General features: G+C 34.5%; 1 protein-coding gene across 1 annotated transcript; it reads right to left on the bottom strand.

The window, feature by feature from the left end:
- Positions 1–16818: 16818 nt before the first annotated feature.
- Positions 16819–20611, bottom strand: LOC141700248 (uncharacterized). Its single transcript, XM_074504049.1, has 3 exons — positions 20418–20611; positions 19165–19900; positions 16819–18311 (listed from the first exon to the last, which is right to left on the bottom strand). Exons 2-3 carry the CDS (start codon positions 19870–19872, stop codon positions 17028–17030), a joined length of 1992 nt encoding a protein of 663 aa, XP_074360150.1. The 5' UTR covers positions 19873–19900; positions 20418–20611; the 3' UTR covers positions 16819–17027.
- Positions 20612–21604: the final 993 nt, after the last annotated feature.

The following is a 21604-nucleotide window of genomic DNA, read 5'->3' as shown; positions in this document are numbered from 1 at the left end:
TACATCAGTCCCCAAACCTCAAGATTTTCCAATTTATACAACCCCACACATGAACTACTAGCTATACTTAAGTTTCATTAACTATAAACAAGATTTCAACATCCAAATCACTACAAATCCAATCCAAACTCTAAACACACAAGCATCATGCTTCTCATTTACTATAACCATCAAAACCATCGTAATACTCAAAGTAAAGTTAGGGTTTGGAGGTGTTATACCTTCCTTGGAGTGATTAGAGTAGCTAGGAAGTCTTAGGGAGCCTCCTACAAGCTTGATCTTTCCAAAGAAATCAAGAACACAAAGTTAGGTTTTGAAGTTTCTAAAAGTCAGATTGAAAGAACTGTCAAAACGAGGGTCTTACCATACTTATTTGGACGAGACTTATGAACAAGAGTTGTAGGCTATCTCAGTACCTTTCCAAAGAGCTATAGAACATACTATTTGAGTGAGTATTGAAGGAGATATGGTAGTTTGAAGTTGCTGCTCTGGTTTTGGCCGAGAGATTTTGTTCTTGGAAAGCAAAAGTCAACTTCTAATTTGTGTTTTGTGATTTGTTTTGCCTTGGCTTGGTTGCTACCCTTTTGTTTGTTAATTAAATTGTTACCATGGTAAAAATTGTGTGGCTCACAATCAACCAACCAATCCTTCCCACTTTGTCATGCTCATATCATCTGCTTATGTTATCTTGTTACACTTGTCTTCCTCTTGTTGGTGTGATGACATCATCGTCCATTAACCTCTTGATTAATCCCTAATTACTTGGCTAATGACCATTGATCTGTTATACGGTTCGCTTAACTTTCGTTCTCGTTTATCGTTTGAGGGATCATACCCGGGATCTTATTACTTGGGTTCCCCTAAACCTTTCTCAATATTTTATATTCCTTTTATGATCCTCTCTTATAATCCTTGAATTAAATCCTTTTAATCATGTTACCTTATACTCAATTCTTTCGGTATCTGGTGGATTTTCGAGGAAAATCAAAGTGTTCGAATTTGGATTCTGGCGATCTTTACATACACTTATTTACTTTATGGAATACTAATACGATCTTAGAATTTCCATAACAGTACTCCTATATAGCGTGGTCTGATAATTTTCCTTAATCAGCATCATCAGCAAAAGTTACTATTCATCCGTGTTTCAAAAATTCCAAAAATTGGGGTTATTACAAACTTCATCTTCTCCATTAGAATCACTATCAATATTGAGATTTTCAAATGCAAGGGCTTCAGCTTCATTATCATCAAGGCATTCCATGTATGGACACTTGTTATCATCAAAATTCATATTTGTGCTTTCTATAATCTTCTTTTGATCAATTACATAGACCTTATAGGCAGTTCTCTCCAATGAATATCACATAAAAATTGCTTCAAAAACTTTTGAGCCAAATTTTCCCACATATTCATAGTTGTCTTTTAAAATGTAACACTTGCTTCTAAACACATGAAGATCCTTTACATTAGGATTTCTCTTAGATAAGATTGAGTAAGGTGATTTGCCATGAACCTTGTCGATGAGATATCTGTTTTGAGTATAGCATGTAGTGTTAACAGCTTCTTCCCAAAAACTTGTTGGCAACTTGGCATCTTGCAACATTGTTCTAGCAGCTTCTACCAATGTTCTTTTCTTTCTTTAACCTACCCCATTTTATTGAGGTGTTCTTGCAGCAAAGAACTCTTGAACAATGCCTTTGTTTTTGCATAATTCACTTAATGTTGCATTTCTAAATTCTGTTTTGTTATCACTTCTCAATCTCTTTACACAGTTTTGATCTTCAGCCTTTTTTTCTATCTTCTTTATGTGCTCAATTATGATGTGTGAAGTCTCATCTTTAGAGTGCATGAACTCTACCTAAATGTATCTTGAGAAATCATCCACCATCACAAGTGCATATTTGTTTCTTGAAATTGATAAGACATCTATGTTGGGAATCACGGACTTGGGGTACTACTATGTTTTATGATAAAGATTACGAAAAGAAAATCACCTTGTTAACGGTTGATTCCACGCTCTTCTATTGTATTCCCAAATTCCCTTGAGCGAAGTGTGGCCTCCGTCTTCTCAAGTTATCCTCTCTTCTTGCTTCTTGGTGGCTACAATATGTTTTTCACACTACCCAAGCAAGAAGAGAATAAGAATATATATAGGCTACAATAGGGACCATGGATAATTAGGTTGGGCCTTATAATTACATCTTGAGCCTATCCCAATATAATTAAATATTAATTCAATCCACTAAAGAATTAATATTTGCACTACATTTCCTAATACCGCAATTTAAATAATTAATTCGGTTCCAATATTATTTGCTTATTAAATTCCCCATATTTAAAATATCGCATGTCCATTAATTAAATAAATTACTGATAATTTATTTAATTAATATCTTTTATCCTTGATCATCCACTCAACCTTTATTTAATTATGCCAGAATAAATTCCACCTGCAGGGTTTCACATAATTAAATCTTTTTGAGCTTTCAAGGGGACATCATTAACCCGAATATTATCAGGACATGGATTCCTTCAATAAATATTATCCACCATGTATATAATTCCATCACCCAAAATATAATGATATAATGCAAAAGAATTACTTCATATATAAATCAAAGCATGTAAATAATATACACGTGTCAATTACTATTTCCGGATTAAGAACCTAAGCATTAATAATAATATAGAATCTTAGTTCTCCTTCTTAATCAGTATTAAGGGAACAATTCTAAATTTGATCCCGTTCAATATACATAAAGTATACTAGTATTATTTATTAGTCAATATAAACTAATATAAATAATACTACAGCCATACCAGTGGATTGTCCAACACCACTTGTGCTGTGAACCTTATTATATTATATAACCGTATTTAACAATCTAATATTCTGTATCCCATTTGATACTAGATTGTTCACAATATATAATATTAGACAACATGTAAACATTCAATTGATTCTCAATTAAACTGGCCATAAATAAATGTATATACTTCAAATAAATATTTTCAGTATACACTAACAATCTCCCACTTATACTCAAAATATTCTATGTGTACATCGGTGTTTATTTAATCCACTATTACACAAAATTCTATGTGTCCATCCATCTGACTCATATCGCTTCCACGTGGTTGTCAAAAACCTTGGCTGGCAAGCTCTTTGTGAAAGGATATGCCCGGTTGTCTTCTGATGATATGTGAGCCACAACTATATCTCCTCGCTTTACGATTCCTCGTATGAGATGATACTTACGTTCAATATGTTTAGCTGCTTTGTGGTATCGCGGTTCCTTTGAATTTGCCACAGCACCAGTTTTATCACAATACACTGTCAAGCTCCTAGGCAAATTAGGTACCACATCTAAGTCCAAAAGGAAGTTCCTGAACCATACAGCCTCCTCGGCAGCCTCAGAGGCCGCCACGTACTCGGCCTCCATGGTAGAGTCTGCAATGCATTTCTGCTTTACACTCCTCCATATAACGGCTCCACCTCCCAAAGTAAAAACATATCCCGAGGTTGATTTCCTCTTATCCCTATCTGATTGGAAATCTGAATCAGTATATCCCAAAGGAAATAGATCTAAGGCCTTGTAAATTAACATATACTCCTTAGTCCTTCTCAAGTACTTCAGTATAGTTTTTACTACACTCCAATGTTCCTGACCTGGGTTCGACTGATATATACTAACCATGTCTACAGCAAAGCAGATGTCAGGCCTCGTACATAATATAGCATACATTAAGCTTCCACATGCTGAAGCATAAGGAACTGCTTTCATGCTCTCTATATCCTTAGGTGTCGAAGGACACTGCTTCTTAGATAGAGCAACTCCATGCTTAAAAGGTAGAAAACCTTTCTTGGAGTTCTGCATGTTAAAACGAGCTAATACTTCATCAATGTAGGGCTCTTGAGATAAATCCAACATCATTTTCTTGCGATCCCTTATAACTTTTATCCCAAGGATGTATGCCACTTCACCTAAGTCCTTCATGTCAAATTGTTTGAACAACCATGCCTTTACTGATGACAACATCTCAACATTGTTTCCAATGAGTAAAATGTCATCTACATATAGTACTAGAAAAACCACTGCATTACCTTCACTTCTCTTATACACGCATGATTCGCTTGGACTTTGATCAAATCCATATGACTGGACTTCCTGATCAAAATGAATATTCCAGTCTCTAGAAGCTTGTTTCAGTCCACAAATAGACCTCTTAAGCTTACATACCAGATGCTCTTGGCCTTCCTTAATGAATCCTTTTGGTTGCTGCATATAGATGGTTTCTTCAAGACTTCCATTAAGAAAAGCTGTCTTGACATCCATTTGCCAAATCTCATAATCGAGATGAGCTGCTATAGATAAAAGAATACGGATTGACTTAAGCATGACTACCGGTGAAAAGGTTTCCTCATAATCGATACCTTCTTTCTAAGTATACCCTTTCGCAACAAGTCTTGCTTTCCAGGCTTTCACCTTTTTATCTAATCCCCTCCTTTTCTTGTAGATCCACTTACATCCAATAGGTTTTATACCTTTGGGTGGTTCCACGAGCTCCTAGACCTGATTAGAATACATTGATTCTATATCAGATTCCATCGCCTTTTGCCAAAGATCTGCATCTTTGTCTTGTACTGCCTCTTCGTATGTACGGGGATCATCATCATGTTCACCAGAGACCAAGTCTGAAGACTCTCCCAAAAACATGAATCTATCAGGCTGTTGAATAACCCTCCCACTACGACGAGGCACTGGTGCGGTATTAGTGACAGGTTGTACATTTTGTTATGGTTGTTCTACTTGTACTACAGCTTCATGGATATTCTTTGTCCCTCCCACTAGTTCCTCTAAAACGACATTACTCATGGGTTTGTGATTCATTATATAGTCCTCCTCTAAGAATCTTGCATTGGTGCTAACAATGACATCCCGATTCTTCGGACTATAAAATAAATATCCTTTCGTTCCCATGGGGTAGCCTACAAACAACTTTACTTCTGTTCGAGATTCTAACTTAGTCGCGTTCTTGTTCAGCACATGTGCTGGACAACCCCATATTCGAATATGTCTTAGACTTGGTTTATCCCTGGTCTACAATTCTAAGGGGATTTTAGGAACCGACTTAGAAGGTACTAAGTTCAGAAGATAAGCTGCTGTCTCTAAGGCATGTCCCCAAAACGACTTGGGTAAATCCGAATAACTCATCATCGATTTAACACTCTCTAAAAGAGTCCGGTTCCTTCTCTCTGCTACACCGTTCTGCTGGGGTGTGCCTGGTGCAGGTAACTGGGATTCTATCCCATTTTCTGATAAATATTCCCTAAATTCTCCAAGCAAGTATTCGCCACCACGATCTGATCGTAGTGACTTGATACTTTTATTAAGTCGCTTCTCCTTTTTAGCTTTGTACTCTTTGAACTTATCAAAGCACTCAGACTTACGGCGTAACAAATAAACGTACCCATATCTAGAATAATCATCAATGAAAGTGATGAAATATTCATAACTACCTCTTGCTTGGATATTCATGGGTCCACATAAATCAGAGTGAACCAATTCTAACAGTTGTTTGGCTCTATTCCCCTTTGCCTTGAAAGGCCTATTAGTCATTTTACCTTCCAAGCAGGATTCATAAACTGGAAATGGCTCCACTGCCAATAGCTTAAAGGCCCGTCTACTTCCAGTCTTTGAATCCTCCTCAAGTTAATATGACCTAATCTCAAGTGCCAAAGATATGGTTGGTTCATACTAGAAGGTTCCTTTCTTTTAGTAGAGTTAGTAGATGTGTTGTTCAATTCCCTAAATTGCAGTTGCAGTGTAGGTTGACTAGGATTAATTTTATACAAATTATCTTGCAATGTACCAGAACATATAATTCGTTTATTCATCATAATAGAAACATTACGATCCAAACAAACATTATAACCATCCAAAGCAAGTTTAGAAACCGAAATTAAATTCCTACTAAAAGAAGGTACATAAAGACAATTTTTCAAAACCAAAATCCTATCAGAACCAAAAGATAAATGAATAACTCCTACTGCAACTACTGCTACTTTCGTAGCATCTCCCATAAACACGTATATCTCACCATCTCTAAGCATTCTGGATAGCTGGAACCCCTGCATAGAATTATAAACATGATCAGTGGCTCCTGTATCTACACACCAAGTGCTCGTAGATATAGCCGCTATAAATGTTTCTGTAACTAGAGAAAGAGACATACCAGTATTGTTTGTCTTCTTAGGAAGAGGACAATCCTGTTTCCAGTGACCTGACTGTTTGCATCTGAAGCACTTTCCCTTAGGATTTTTCACACCACCCTGAACTCCCACTGCCTTCACAGCTTTCTGTGCCTGAGCCTTTTTCTTCTTCTTAATACCTTTCGGCTTAGAGGAAAAACCTTTCTCAGCCATATTCACTTAAACACACTGCCGAAATAATCCTTCAGCTGCCTGAAGTTCTGTCAGCAGTTCCCCGAGACTATACTGCCTCTTGTTCATGTTGTAATTCAAGCGGAACTGCTCAAACTCTTGGACAAGCTCATAAATATAATGTCAATCTGGGTTTCCCCGTCAAGTTCAGCACCAAGGATCTCTATCTCATTCAGATGTGACATCGTCTTGAGAACATGATCCCTTACAAGTGTTCCTTCAGCCATCTGAGTGTTCATTAAAGCCTTCATGGCTACTTGCCTAGCAGCCCTATTCTGATCTCCAAAAAGTTCCGTGAGATTAAAGAGCATATCTGAAGCAGTGGCCATAGACTGATGCTGATGCTGCAAGACACCCGACATTGCTGCCAGAATGTAACATCGCGACATCTCATCAGCCTTAATCCACCGCTTATAATACTCTTTCTCATCTTCAGGAGCATCAGCAGCAGGCTGATCAGGCTTGGGTTCATAAGTGCAAAACTTGTACTCCTCAGCAGTCAACACAATGTCCAAATTTCATTTCCATTCAATATAGTTAGGTCCGGTAAGTTTGTTATCCTTAAGTATGGTGAATAGTGGATTAAAGCCCATTTTATCCTGAGAATCATGCATAAAAAAACATCACATTACGCATAAATAAGGGTGCATTAATTATTAAGAGCTATTGATTCCTCTAATAATTATTAAAATTAAATGCACTAACATCTAAACACCATAAGTTTCTGGTACGCCACGATGTGTGACATGTATACCACCTAATTTTGTTTAAATGTTACTTCGGTCCTATTACCAAACAATATGTCACGTTGGGGTGGACTATATTATTTTTCATAGCTAAGTGTATACCATCATCAAATCTTAAATTATTCGAAATCTATGGAACTTGGTACGCCACGATGGGTGGCGTGTATACCTTCCAATATTCGTAATTTTGCCTTGAATAGAATACTTCAATTCAACATTCATCACTGGTTTGATTTCCAGGTAGTGGAGGAGTCACATCGGTCTCACTTAATACCCACAGCCTTACAAGTTCGATGAACCCGTTTTTGACAAAATCGCCCCATATCAGAAATAAAGAAAATTCGCATTTATTCCTTTTTAAAATTTATTAATTTAAGAAGTTTGTTCTAGTAATTTCTATAACATTCTAGACACCATAAATTACATACCACGATGGGTGACATATATATAATTTATATTCGTCTTTATGTTAAATTACATACAGACAATAATGGAGACCATGGGATTTAATTTCATATTAATTCCCTCTCCCACTTAGAATTTTTATTAAAAACGAGGAATTTTAAAATTAAATGGGGCCCTATGTCGTTACAATTATGTCTAATCATGCATTCAAAATACACACATAATTTTAGCAACATATAACATTTAATTAAAGCAATAAATAAAATTTATGTTCATGTCATCCTAATTATGTTAAACATGCAATTTTAAAGGAATTACACACATAATTAATGACACACATAATCAATAAATTAAAGCAAAAATTAAAAAAATAATTGAAAAAATTAAAATAAATTTTCCACTATTATGGCCCTTTGAAAAAAAATTCCAGGTCTTGAGAAAAAAAAATTCTGCCGCCAGCACCTGTTGCGCATGCCAGACCTGCGTTACAGCCAATCTGGGCGTGTTGCGCAGGTCCGGCCTGCGTTACAGCCAAACTAGGCATGTTGTGCAGGTTCGGCCTGCGTTACCGCCATAACTCGGCATGTTGCGCAGGTTCGGCCTGCGTTACCCCCTGTTTCTGCTGAATTTCCACGCGCCAGCCGCCAGTACCTTTTCTGTTGAGTTTTGTTTTGGTTTTTGTTCGAACCAAACACCAACAGCAGTCCCTTGTGTTGCACAGCGGAACAAAAAAAAACCGGAATTGATTTCCGATCGCACATAATTATTACAAAATACCCGGAACAATTACAAAAAAAATAGATCTAATACAAAACTAATTTTGTAAAATCTATTCTAACACGATCAACCCTCGTGTAAATTACAACCACGATTAAACCACGTGGAAACCAAAACAAAATTAACCACGATTAAACCACGTGGGATCCAAACACATAATTAAAATATACATGGCCATAATAGTGGATTAACAACCTGCATCAAAACCAATACAAGCAAAACACTATATATACGCATATATAATTACAACATGGACATTATATCATAAAACGTAGAACCCACTACCAGGCTCTTGATACCAATTGTTGGGAACCACGGACTTGGGGTAATACTACGTTTTACGATAAAGATTACGAAAAGAAAATCGCCTTGTTAACGGTTGATTCCACGCTCTTCTATTGTATTCCCAAATTCCCTTGAGCGAAGTGTGGCCTCCGTCTTCTCAGGTTATCCTCTCTTCTTGCTTCTTGGTGGCTACAATATGTTTTTCACACTACCCAAGCAAGAAGAGAATAAGAATATATATATAGGCTACAATAGGGACCATGGATAATTAGGTTGGGCCTTATAATTACATCTTGAGCCTAGCCCAATGTAATTAAATATTAATTCAATCCACTAAAGAATTAATATTTGCACTACCTTTCCTAATACCGCAATTTAAATAATTAATTCGGTTCCAATATTATTTGCTTATTAAATTCCCCATGTTTAAAATATCGCATGTCCATTAATTAAATAAATTACTGATAATTTATTTAATTAATATCTTTTATCCTTGATCATCCACTCAACCTTTATTTAATTATGCCAGAATAAATTCCACCTGCAGGGTTTCACATAATTAAATCTTTTTGAGCTTTCAAGGGGACATCATTAACCCGAATATTATCAGGACATGGATTCCTTCAATAAATAATATCCACCATGTATATAATTCCATCACCCAAAATATAATGATATAATTCAAAAGAATTACTTCATATATAAATCAAAGCATGTAAATAATATACACGTGTCAATTACTATTTCCGGATTAAGAACCTAAGCATTAATAATAACATAGAATCTTAGTTCTCCTTCTTAATCAGTATTAAGGGAACAATTCTAAATTTGATCCCGTTCAATATACACAAAGTATACTAGTATTATTTATTAGTCAATATAAACTAATATAAATAATACTACAGCCATACCAGTGGATTGTCCAACACCACCTGTGCTGTGAACCTTATTATATTATATAATCGTATTGAACAATCTAATATTCTGTATCCCATTTGATACTAGATTGTTCACAATATATAATATTAGACAACATGTAAACATTCAAATGATTCTCAATTAAACTGGCCAGAAATAAATGTATATACTTCAAATAAATATTTTCAGTATACACTAACAATTTACTGGCCCAAACAAGTCCATGTGAATAAGTTGCAATGGTGCACTTATAGAATTTACAGTTTTTGACTTGTGACTTGATCTTTTATTTTCCTTTCTGACAAGCTTCACAAACTTCAACTTGAGCAAGCTCCAGATTAGGCATGTCTCTTACCAACTCCTTCTTAACCAAGGTGTTGATTGCCTTGAAATTCAAGTAAGACATCTTTGTATGCCATAGTTTGCTTTGTTCTTCTGATGCCTTGGTATAGAAGTAACAAGTTCCATCCTTATTTGCTTGCTGAGTCCAAGTCTGCAACAAATAAGCTTCCTTTTCTTGCTCCTTTCCGAGCAACTTCACCAGTTTTATTGCTGATAAAAGTGCATTCTTCTTTGTTAAATAAAACTTCAAAGCCTTTGTCTGCAAACTGGCTGACACTGAGAAGATTCACTTCAAGACCAGCTACTAGTGCTACATCATCAATGACAACATTTCCAGAAACAATCTTGCCATATCCCATTAGGAATCCTTTATTATTGTCTCCAAAGGTCACCAAAGGGTCAGCCTTCTCCTCAAATTGTGATAGCAGGGCCTTATCACCTGTCATATGTCTGGAACATCCACTGTCTATGATCCATATGACCTTCTTCATTTTGCCCTGTACACAATGAGTTTTAAGTGTGTTTAGCAACCCAAGCAGTATTTGGCACTTTCTTCTTGTTAACTGATTTAGCAGAAGTAGAATGAGTTATTTCAGATAAAATAGAATTCATTGACTGTTGTGCATTTTCCCTATCTGTTGTAGACCCATTTTTTGTTTCTTTGAGGTCTACTCTCAGCTTGTGGCAACTTTTCATCACTTTCAATTTGCAAGGGATGCAATCAAACTTGTCACAGAATGAGTAGGGATCATTTGCATCTGTTTCATTGTATTTGCAGGCTCCTTCAACTAGCTTGCTAACACCCTTTTTACAAAGGTCGGTTAGGTGATTCACAAAGCCACATTTGTCACATTTTTATCTTGGAGCATCTGCAACATAAGCAAAATTTTTGCTCTTGTTTATCCCAATTTTCCCATTTCTATTTATCTTCTTCTTTCTTGCATCTTCAGTTTTGGTTTCTTTGACAGGTATCTTGGAACCTTGGTTGTCCATGAGATTCTCTTCAGCTTTGGAAGATTGAGTTGCTTCTGCAATTTTCTTCTCATTGTCTTTATCAGCAATTTTTTGCTTGATAATCAACTCTTCTTCACTGAAGTTAACTTCACATGCCTTAAACATAGGTGAACCAACCTTTTTCAGCATTGCTGGAATATTTTCATTTTCTGTTACTTTTCCTTTGTCACCTATATTTTTCTTCTTGTTGTACAAGGAATCATAATCAAGACCAATAGCAATATTTTCCATGGCTTGTTTTTCTCATGGTATTCTCCAACCAACTCGGATGCATTCTTGAAGGACTTCAACTTCACTTCATTCTTTTCCAGCTTATCCCTTAACACTGCTTCAATCTCACTTACACACTTGAGCTTGTTCTTCAGATATGCATTCTCTTGTCTTACAACTTCAAGCTCTATCAGCAATAATTTAGCTTCTTGTTTCTCATTTTCAAGCTTCTCATTTATCTTTGTTAGTCTGCTAACTTCTTCATTAGCAGCAACCATACTTGTATGAATGTGAAATATTTATGTGCTCATCTTCTCTACAGTTTTCTTATATTGACTCACATTTAAATTAATGGTAGTAAGAGTTGGTACCTGTGATTTTGATGAGGATGACTCTCCTTACTCTAAGGCCATTAGTGCATAATTTCTAACTTCCTCATCTTCATCATTATCAGAGTCATCCCATCTCTTTCCCTCTGCAATATAAGCTTTGTTTTGTTGTTTCTTTAGAAGAGCTTCATGTTTTGCTTCCAGTTCAAGATAAGCTTTGTCTTTCTTTGCTTTCTTGGGTTTCCTGCATTCTGTAGCAAAATGGCCTAGTTTATCACAGTTTAGCACCTTATCTTTGATCTGTCAATAGATCCAGTTTTGTAACCATTTTTGCTATCAGATGTGTACTTCCTTTTTCCTTTCCAACTGCTGTCTTTGTTGAATGATTGTCCTTAAAGAATCTTGGCTTCTTTACTCTAATGTTAGAGAACTTTCTCGCCAGATAGGCCATTGACTGATCAACCTCATCAAGTTCATCTAGGTTATAGAACTCATCGTCTTCCAATTCTAGAATTACTTGTTCCTGTGAATCATTGTTTCTTTGCTCACTTGTTGAGGCAACTGGAGTCTGGGATCTTGGCTCATCATTAGAGGTCTGGCTTTCATTGACAATTAGAGCAATTGTACCATCTACAACATGCCCTTGACCAACTTTTAATGATTTCCTTTGAATCATCTCTAATTTATATGTTATTAAGATTTCATACAGAATTTCGAGAGTTATTCTGCTTAAGTCTCTCCCTTCCTTGATTGCTGAAATTTTCTGTTCCAAATGATCAGGAAGTGTAAGCAAAAATTTCAAGTTCACTTCTTCAGCTTCATAGTATTTGTCATGGATCTGCAAGTCATTTATCGGCTTGTTGAACCTTTCAAACACATCAGTGATACTTTCTTTTGGCTTAGCCATAAAACCCTCATACTGTGAAATCAGTATCTTGTTTTGATTAGATCTAACTTCCTCAGTTCCTTCACAGTGTATTTCAATCTTTCCCAGATCTGCTTGGCAGTGTCACAGTTGACAATGTTGTTGTACATTACATTGTCAAGTGACTCTATCAATATCAACTGTAAGCCACTATCCAGGGAAACTTTTTCTTTCTCAGACTCAGTGTACTCAGAAGGGTCTTTAGGAACATAATGAGCTGGGATGACCATGTCTCCATTTGTAGATTCCTCAACTCTAACCATAGGAGTGAAGGGACCATTTTTGAGAATCTGGATGTAGAGTGGATTGGACGTCCTGATAAACAGCAATATTTTCTTCTTCCATAGAGTGTAGTTAGTTTTATCAAAAGTAGGGATTTTGATGCTACTGATTTTCTGTGTATCCATTCTTCCAAAATCTTGAATTTGTTTACTTTCAGGTTTTGTTCTAATACCACTTGTTAGGTAATGAATTACACACAGGGGGGTTGAATGTGTTTTTATATTTTTCTGTTTTTCTTGAAGTGTTTATGGTTGTGAATAAAGTAAATCAAATCTTGTAATAAAATGTGTTAAGACTGAAATTAAATATGCAACAATGAATAACACAGATCTTTCAAAACTCACTTAATTTTATATTAAAATTAGGAATGTTTTGCTACAAAATTTCTAGGTTATTTGTTGATAAAGAGCTTAGCTTCTTCCTTGAGAGAATACAAGATTTTCCTGATCTAAACTGTTACTTCTAACAAAAGAACCAGTGTTAACTTTATATGATAGTTAACTACTGGTTTACACAGTGTATAATAAGAGATGTTATTCACTTTAATAAACTGTCACTAATCATTCCATTTCAGAAAAAGTATATCTTCCATTTCTGCCTTAGCATATCTTTGCATATTATGTTAACTTTGATCTTCCTTTGTTAGTTAATCTTCACCCTTGATCTTGCACACTCTTCAAACTGCTTTTTGTAGACTTGTCAATCCAACTGGTTGGATTGTTTGTTGATTGTTAATCTTGGATATTGAACTGATCTGCACTTTGTACTTTGAGTTTTGCCTCGAGATCTCCAGTTTGGTATATAGAGAACTTGACATCTCGATAAGTATATTGGCTTATCGAGATCTCTCATTACTCTATAGTTGATTTAACTTGTAGAGGTCTCTGAGTTCTCTATAAGAGAATTTAGCTTGTCGAGATCTCTCCACTTCACTTTGGCTTATAGACATCTCTGAGTTCTCTAGTGACTAATTGACTTGTCGATAACTCAGAGTACTCTAGTAATATTTGACTTGTCGATATCTCAGAGTTCTTTAGTGATAGTTGACTTATCCATATCTCAGAGTTCTCTAATGATATTTGACTTGTCGATATCTCAGAGTTCTCTAATGATATTTGACTTGTCGATAACTCTGAGTTCTCTAGTGAAGAAATGACTTGCCGATATCTCCAATCTTCATGTCTTCAATTTGATTTATCGATATTTCTGAGTTCTCTAGTAACTTTCCTGACTTCTCTATAAGTCATTCTGCAATTCTCGAATGACTTCTATATAACACTAAATATGTGACTTGCAGAGATCTTGACTTAGAATATTTTTCTCAAAACAGATTTATTCAACTCCAAACTTCTTCATAATTTTTCTGAAACATGATCTTCTTAATCTTCTTCCAAATAGAATTCTTAGGTTTGATATTGTTTAAAGAAAAAGACGTAAGTCTGCTCTTTGACATTTTTACAGACTTTAAATGTTACAATACAAAATACAAATTAAGATTATAATACAACTTAGTTAGGATTGTCAATTTAATTTGGTCTTGTTATGATAGAGACATGTGTTGCACAACATTTAGTTTTTCCAATTTTTTTAGAAAAATTATATAGAAAACAGTTAAATCAAGCATGCTCGCATTCTACAAATGGCAAGAACCCTCAGCAACATTGTAATTTCAAGAGATGGAGTCGTTGATAAAGTACATTTGAAGCAGAACTAGTTCTTTGATGAATATAAAAAGGCAACACATCATGAAAGGAATCACACAATAGAGGCAGAAGTATATTCCAAGCACACAGGAATCCAGGAATGAAGTTTGTTTTGTTGGTACAAAACACACAAGTATTATGTGTGTGGGTGTCCTCGTTTAGGCAAGCTCCCATTTTTGTTTCTCAAAACTGCCGGCACCAATCAATGCAGTTGTTTTTAAAGAAATGCAATTAATATTGTAAATTTTTGCTGGTTCGGCAATTTTTTAAGCAGTTTAATCTTTTGTTTTACTCTCAAAAAATTTATTTTCAGGGAATGGTACTTTTTGCAGAAACCACCATTGACCCAGCATCTACTTTGATTTCTACTCCATTAAGCCTTTGATGTTCGGTTATATGATTTTATTTTGGCTTAATTATAATCTCGCCCATTGTACACATAAAACCTTAAACAAAAAATTGTACATTTTAACCCCTTAACTATAAGTGTTGTACAGTTCAACCCTTTTGTTAAAAAAATTCCAATATTACCCTCATAGTTGTATATTTTCGCCCCTTAACTACGAGTTTTGTATATTTTTACCCCTTAACTATTAATTTTGTACACTTTAACCCTTTAATAATTTTATCATAATATCATAATATTGTTTATCATATTAATTAATTCATACAATAAACTAATTTAAATAATTTATCATATTCTAATTTTGAATTTTTTATTATTAGTAATTTAAATTTCTATTAGGATTCATAAAAAGTAATATATATATATATAATAATAATAATAATAATAAATAGTTGATTGGATTTGAAATTATTTATATCTTAAAAATCAAAAATATAAATATTTAAATAATATATAATAGTATGTAATATATAATTTAAGTAAAAATTGTGTAGATTGAATTTTTTTCAAAATATCAAAAAATTTTAAATAAAGTTAATGAAGGTAGTATATCAAATAAAAATTCATTACTTAATAAATCCTTAAAATAACAATTAATTTGTGGACATTTGTCACTTCTTAATATACAATTCATTTTTTTAAGTAATATTATTTTTTGATAAATAAAAAGGATAAGAAAATGATCTGCACACTATGTTGCCCTTGAAGTATATAATTGCGAACATTATAACCTCGAGGGTGATTTCGGTAAAAATTTAAGAAAAGTGTTAAAGTGTACAAATCTCATAGTTGAAGGTTTAAAATATACAATTTGTTTGTTAAGGGGTTTATGTGTACATTGTCTAATACTTTAAGGACTAAGTTATAATTAAGCCTTTTATTTTTGTGCTAAATGTCTCTCAACTCGATTCCAACAAATTCATAAATGTCCAGCTGAAACTTCTGCCAATCTACGATTTTTCTGAGTCCTGTATCTTTCTTAAAATTCAGTGGAATTGTTTTATTTAACTGCTGATGATTTCTGATTTCAGATCATGAGTGAAAATTTTAAGATATTATCTCTATTACTCATACTCCGGCTACCTTATAATGTCTAGGTGTATTTGAAAATTTTAAGATATTATCTCTATTACTCATACTCCGGGTACCGTATAATATCCAGGTGTATTTTGGAATCCTGGTTCAAGTAACATTAAAAATATCTCCAATAAACTCTTTAAGTAAGCTTTTAAATTAAGAATCTGTCAGTATTCGTAAAATCGGAGCTCCAACAAGCTGTTAGATGGTCTTCAAAAGCTTAACTCTCTTCTCTATTTTAAGAGCCAATCTCTCTTAATTTTAGAATATTTTATAACAAATTAATACAAACACCCACTTTCTCTCTTCATTTTGTATCATACTTCTATTCAATAAAATTAATTTAATATTAAAATATTGTTTAAAGAGTGAATAAATATAGTGTTGTTTAAAATGTTGCTTAAAATATTGTTTAAAGATGAAATATATGTAGTTACTAATAGACGTTGGAGATACTCTGAGGTATTTACATACTATACTATAGACCCAACACTAGGATAATATATAGTCCTAATGCTTTAAAGGGTCGTTCATCTCACCTATCTTTTTGTATATAGTTAAACAGGTCAGGAGTCCAAACCACCTGACTTCCCATAAACCACTGCATCAACCTATTTGTTGGCTTCATCGCACCTATCAATGATGCAAGACAGGTAGAGAAAATACTCAGATGATCTACCTAGATCCTACATGTTATTTATTTAAAGGAGAAAAATGCTCTATGTGATCTCTGATCTTTCTGTGTTTGATCTTAAGCGTGTTCAAGCACCATATTTAGCAGGGTTACTCAGATGTTCCTCTTGAAGTGCATTTTTCTCTCCTAATTGTCAACAACTAACCAAACAAGTGATAATTATCAAGTCTGAATTTTAATTGAATTTAAAAGCTGGAATCTGGAAGTTAGAATAAGTTTTTGTTTTTGATATAGAATCTTACATAACAAACATTAAGTAATTAAAGATTCAGACCAATTTTCCCGAAATGTCATTGCATAATAACTGTATCCATTACTAAGGAATGCAACAAACTAAAGGCTTTGCATTGAACAATTACAGATCCTTGATGGCAGACAAACTAACAATCAAACAAAGGCATATCTTGCAATCTTACATAGCTTGTGGGCTAAATGCTTGCAAGTAAGTCTTCTCTCCTTAGTTTTTCTACCTACTGAGTGATGGAAATGATTGATCATAAACCTCATGTTGCTTCTGGCTGCCCGAAGCACCAAAACATATTCGTTTCATCAATTTCTTGTTGCCACGCGCTGGAACATTTGGTCCGGCATCAACTGTTATTGCACAACAAGATGCCTCTGCAATGTTATTCTCACCAATGATATCTTTTTGCTTATCAAATGAACTATGTGAAGAAAGTGATGATTTTGAGAATGAACTGGAACATGACCGATGCTTGGGTTTTGGATGTGGCTTAGCATGCATAACTCCTTGTACCAGTCCGAAAGTAAATCTCTTTTTAGGAATTGGACTCTGGACATTGTTCCTAACTGAAATTGTTCGTTTGTTGTTAGCTAGTGATGAACGCTGTGAATATCTCTGTCGGAGTGAAATGGGAATTCCCTCGGAGCTGCTCAGTGAAATTTCATCAATTGTTTTCTGCAGAATCTCAGGCTTCTTCTTCTTCATCTTGGGCCAACCGAGTAGGCGTTTCAAGCGTAGAGCTGTGTCATTCACAGAACTCTGCTTAGCATTGTTTTTAGGAATATGGTTCTCCATAACAAAGTCAAATTTTCTCATTTCTTCTGGATCAGTGCTCAATCTTGCACTAGCAATTCCAACAGATTTGATTCTAGTGCCTCTATCCCCAATGCCCATGTGTGAGAATAATTCCGAGTCGGGGATTTTAAAAGAAGTTCCTGGACTAATCCCAAAACTTATCATCCTTAAATGGGAAGCCATGACTCTCCTTGCTGAATAATCTTGACAACTGAAGACCCCTCCAACCGAAATCAACTGGGTAGTCAGTAATTCTGATGATGCAGAATGTGGCCTTTGCTTGAGGAGGTCAAGTGGGGTCATACTATTATTATCACAGACATTGACGTCAATGGAGCCGACACTCATAAGCAATTCCACTAAATCAGTATGAACGTTCCCAATAATGGCCAAATGAAGAGCAGTTCTCCCATCATTATTTTTGGCGTTTATGATTTCTTTAATGTTCGAAACATTTTCAGAAACGAGTTGTTTCATGAGCACAATTTGATGGTCCACTCTCCGGAAGTTGGAGGTCTGGAAACCAGTAACAGCCATATGTAGGAAAGTTTCTCCGTTATTATTTCGTGAATACATTGTGGATGGAGCAACGAGAAGTAAAGCCTCAACTGCTGCTGATTGACCTCTGTAAGCAGCCACATGCAAAGCTGTATTCCCCTGATTGTCTGTGCAATCAATTATATTAAAAGATGCTACAAGATCTTTTACTACCTGCATTCAGGAGAAATGTGTGAGAAGAAAAGATACTTAAGCTGCTTTACATATACGTGGAGTAGATATATAAAATTTCTGTCACATGATCAACCCCAGAGAATTTATAATTGTCCAGGTCTTCTGAATCGCTCAGCATCAATTTATGCTGCAGAGCTAGTGTGACTAAAGGCAATTCTCTTCATGAGAATTATTTAACAGTAGACTATATTTGCTGGAATTGCAAACATATGTTAATATATTTATTCATCAAATTGAGGATATAAAAACTGTCATGCACAACTTAATCCCGAACGAAGCTATCTTTCATATCACACGACTAGCCATCGAATATACTGTGACTAAATTAAGAACTAAAGATTCTACTTCCTTTGCATGTGAAGACAAAGTTTTTTAACCCTTGTTCTCTATCTTAATTGCATCTTTATTAAGTAAAAGGCAGGTGGTCAGAGACAAAATGAAACATAGGGTGCTATTAGAGTCATGAGTCATCACATTGACACATTTAATTAAAGTGTCATCCATATGCTTTCACCACTTTACCTCGCGATTAATGGTATAAAGGAGAACAAGGATGCTGCTTTATTAACAGTGACATGTCAAATAGTGATATGAGAGCTTTTAACTGTATTTGGTACATAGATCCAGATCAACGATACCAGAAAACATGATGCTTTAATTATATGAGCAAGCATGGATAACATATAATATAAGGGATTAATCGGTATGAAGATCGGAAAGATAGTGGTAGGTATATTTGTAGATGCAAATTAAAACTATATGAATATAAACTTAAGATGCAGAAAAATGACAAAAAAAAAGGTAATCTAAAATGAAACAATTAGAGTCTCACCTCAACCTGCCCCCGGCCGGCAGCTGCATGTAAGATAGTTGAACCTTGAACATCTCTAAAAGCCAGTGCATCACAACAATCACCAAGAAGCTCCTTCAATATCATCAAATTACCTCCTCTAGCAGCAGCATGAATAGCTCTATTCATCATCTCCCTCTTATAAACAGAAGGTATTTCCTTACCGTCTTCCTCTTCCTCTTTCCTGTTACCGTCAGAATATCGAGACGAAAGAGCAGAATCAATAAGCAGCCTAAAAACCTCAGAACTCTTACTCCTGGCTGCAGCATATAATATATCAGTAACACCATACTCTCCTTCGCCAAAAACAAGAAGTGGATCTCTTTTAAGCAATTCTTGAATAAAACTCAAATCCCCAGCTGAGGCAGCAGTATATAAAAGCCATCCACCATACCCACCTCGAATAAGAGAATCTTTCCCTCTCTTAGATTCACACTCTAACAAAAGTTTCTGCGCTACCTGAGAGCGATGCTTTGCAACATCATCAAAGTGCTCATCATCATCCCACACAGTCTCAAGGCGACGGATCCTACGAAGAGATGCAAGCTGAATAAGGTGATTCCCGTCAATACGCAGAAGTTCTCTGACCAAGTCATAATGTCCATTTGCAGCTGCCCAATCAATTGGAGAAGCATACCACCAGTGATCTCCGGTGCTCTCCCAACGGAGAGGAAAATCAGTAGAAGGCATCACAGAAAACTCAAGACCAAATAGTATTCTACAAAAGCAGCAATTTTTTGGCAGAATCAGCCTAAATTTTCAGTCCAAATTTTTAATTCAACAAGACTATTATCAAGAACTTTCTTGATGTAGCAACCAAGCAAGAAATCAAATTGTTAAAATTATACAACCAAGCACATAGTGCATGTAGCAGCAGATAGTAAACTAGTTATTTACCATTAAATAGAGTTAGTACCAACAAAAAAAAAACAAATGCAAATTTATAGTTTAAAATTTAATAAACAAAGATTCAAGCAACAAACAAAGGTCAGATATTGCAGAGAAATAGCATGCGAAAAGCAACAATTAAGTATCATGGTAAGGTTAAAGAAAAGGAGTCAAAACATAGTGAGTTGAACTGTTGAAGTAATTATGATAATAATGACAAAGATTAAAGCTACTAAAATTAATAAACAACACAATTAATTAACCATTAAAACCCTGAGAAAGTAAATGAAACAATAACAACAATGACAACAACAAAAAACGCATGAGAAATAAATAAAGATGAGTACCTGATAAAAGATGAAGGAGACAAGAAGATCCAGCACTTGATATAAAGGAGAAACAGGATGGGCCCAAGAAATAATTAGCAAGCAAGAAACAAAAAAAAAATAGGCAATAATTAAGCTCAAGAATTAAACCCCATTAAAGCTAACCATTCCCTACAAGATAAACATACAAAAGAAAAAAGCTCAGTATTTGGAATAATAATAATAATAATAATAATATGATGAAGAAGGTCTAAAAATGGAAGGGAAAGCTGAGGAAAAGAAAAGAAGAGTGTACAGTATTTAGAATACATACATGTATGTATGTGTGTGTAATTGTACATATAAATAATGAAGTGTGTCAGTGTCAGTTTGATAGTTTCTTTTACACTTGAATTTATCGATGGATTCCTCAGACCAAGTTGAGAAAAAAACAAAGTAACAAGCGGCAATTCTTCAATTTCCAGGGCGCCAATTTTTAGTATAAAATTATGTTCCGACTATTTTATAATACTTTAATATTTTAGTGCTGACTGGTTAATTAACTGTCGATTTTCTTTTTTTTTTATTGTTCAAACTTCAAATCTGTTTTAGTAGTTTTATTTTTGTAAGAAAGTGATGATAATTGTTCAAATATTAATATTAATTTATAAATACTACTGTAGTTTGCTTTATAAATTTCAATAATCGGGTTTATAAGCAAAACCCATACTATACTCCTTCGAAAAAAATCCCCCGAAAGTTAAAATGACATAAATATTTTTTATGTGAAATGCATCATTTTAAAAAGCGGAAATTGACATTATTGGATAGAGCAACTTTTCGGTGATTTATCAGTTAATCAATAATTAATCGGATTAATTAATCGAAATATTAATCGGATGTGTTTAATAAAATTTGAAAATAATTAATTTATTAAACTAAATATTAATTTAAAAAATATAATAATTAATCGAATTATAAAATCAAATCAGTTATATAGAATAATTAATTAAGTCGATACAATCAATAATTTTTAGAAAAAAATAATGAATATCAATATAAAATTTGAGATGCCTTTTATGATGCCCAACCCACCCGCTCTCATTTTTAACCCAAACGGAGATGGGCATGACCATGTGAGAAGAGGCACGGAGGATCTGATAACTTTTATAAAGCAGATGAATAAAGAGAGATGAATTCTGCAAAGTGGTCTTGGTCTTGGTCTTGGT

Source organism: Apium graveolens, unplaced genomic scaffold, assembly GCF_009905375.1.
Source record: "Apium graveolens cultivar Ventura unplaced genomic scaffold, ASM990537v1 ctg1968, whole genome shotgun sequence".
NCBI classification, from domain to species: domain Eukaryota; kingdom Viridiplantae; phylum Streptophyta; class Magnoliopsida; order Apiales; family Apiaceae; genus Apium; species Apium graveolens.
This window is presented reverse-complemented; position numbering and strand designations above follow the sequence as displayed.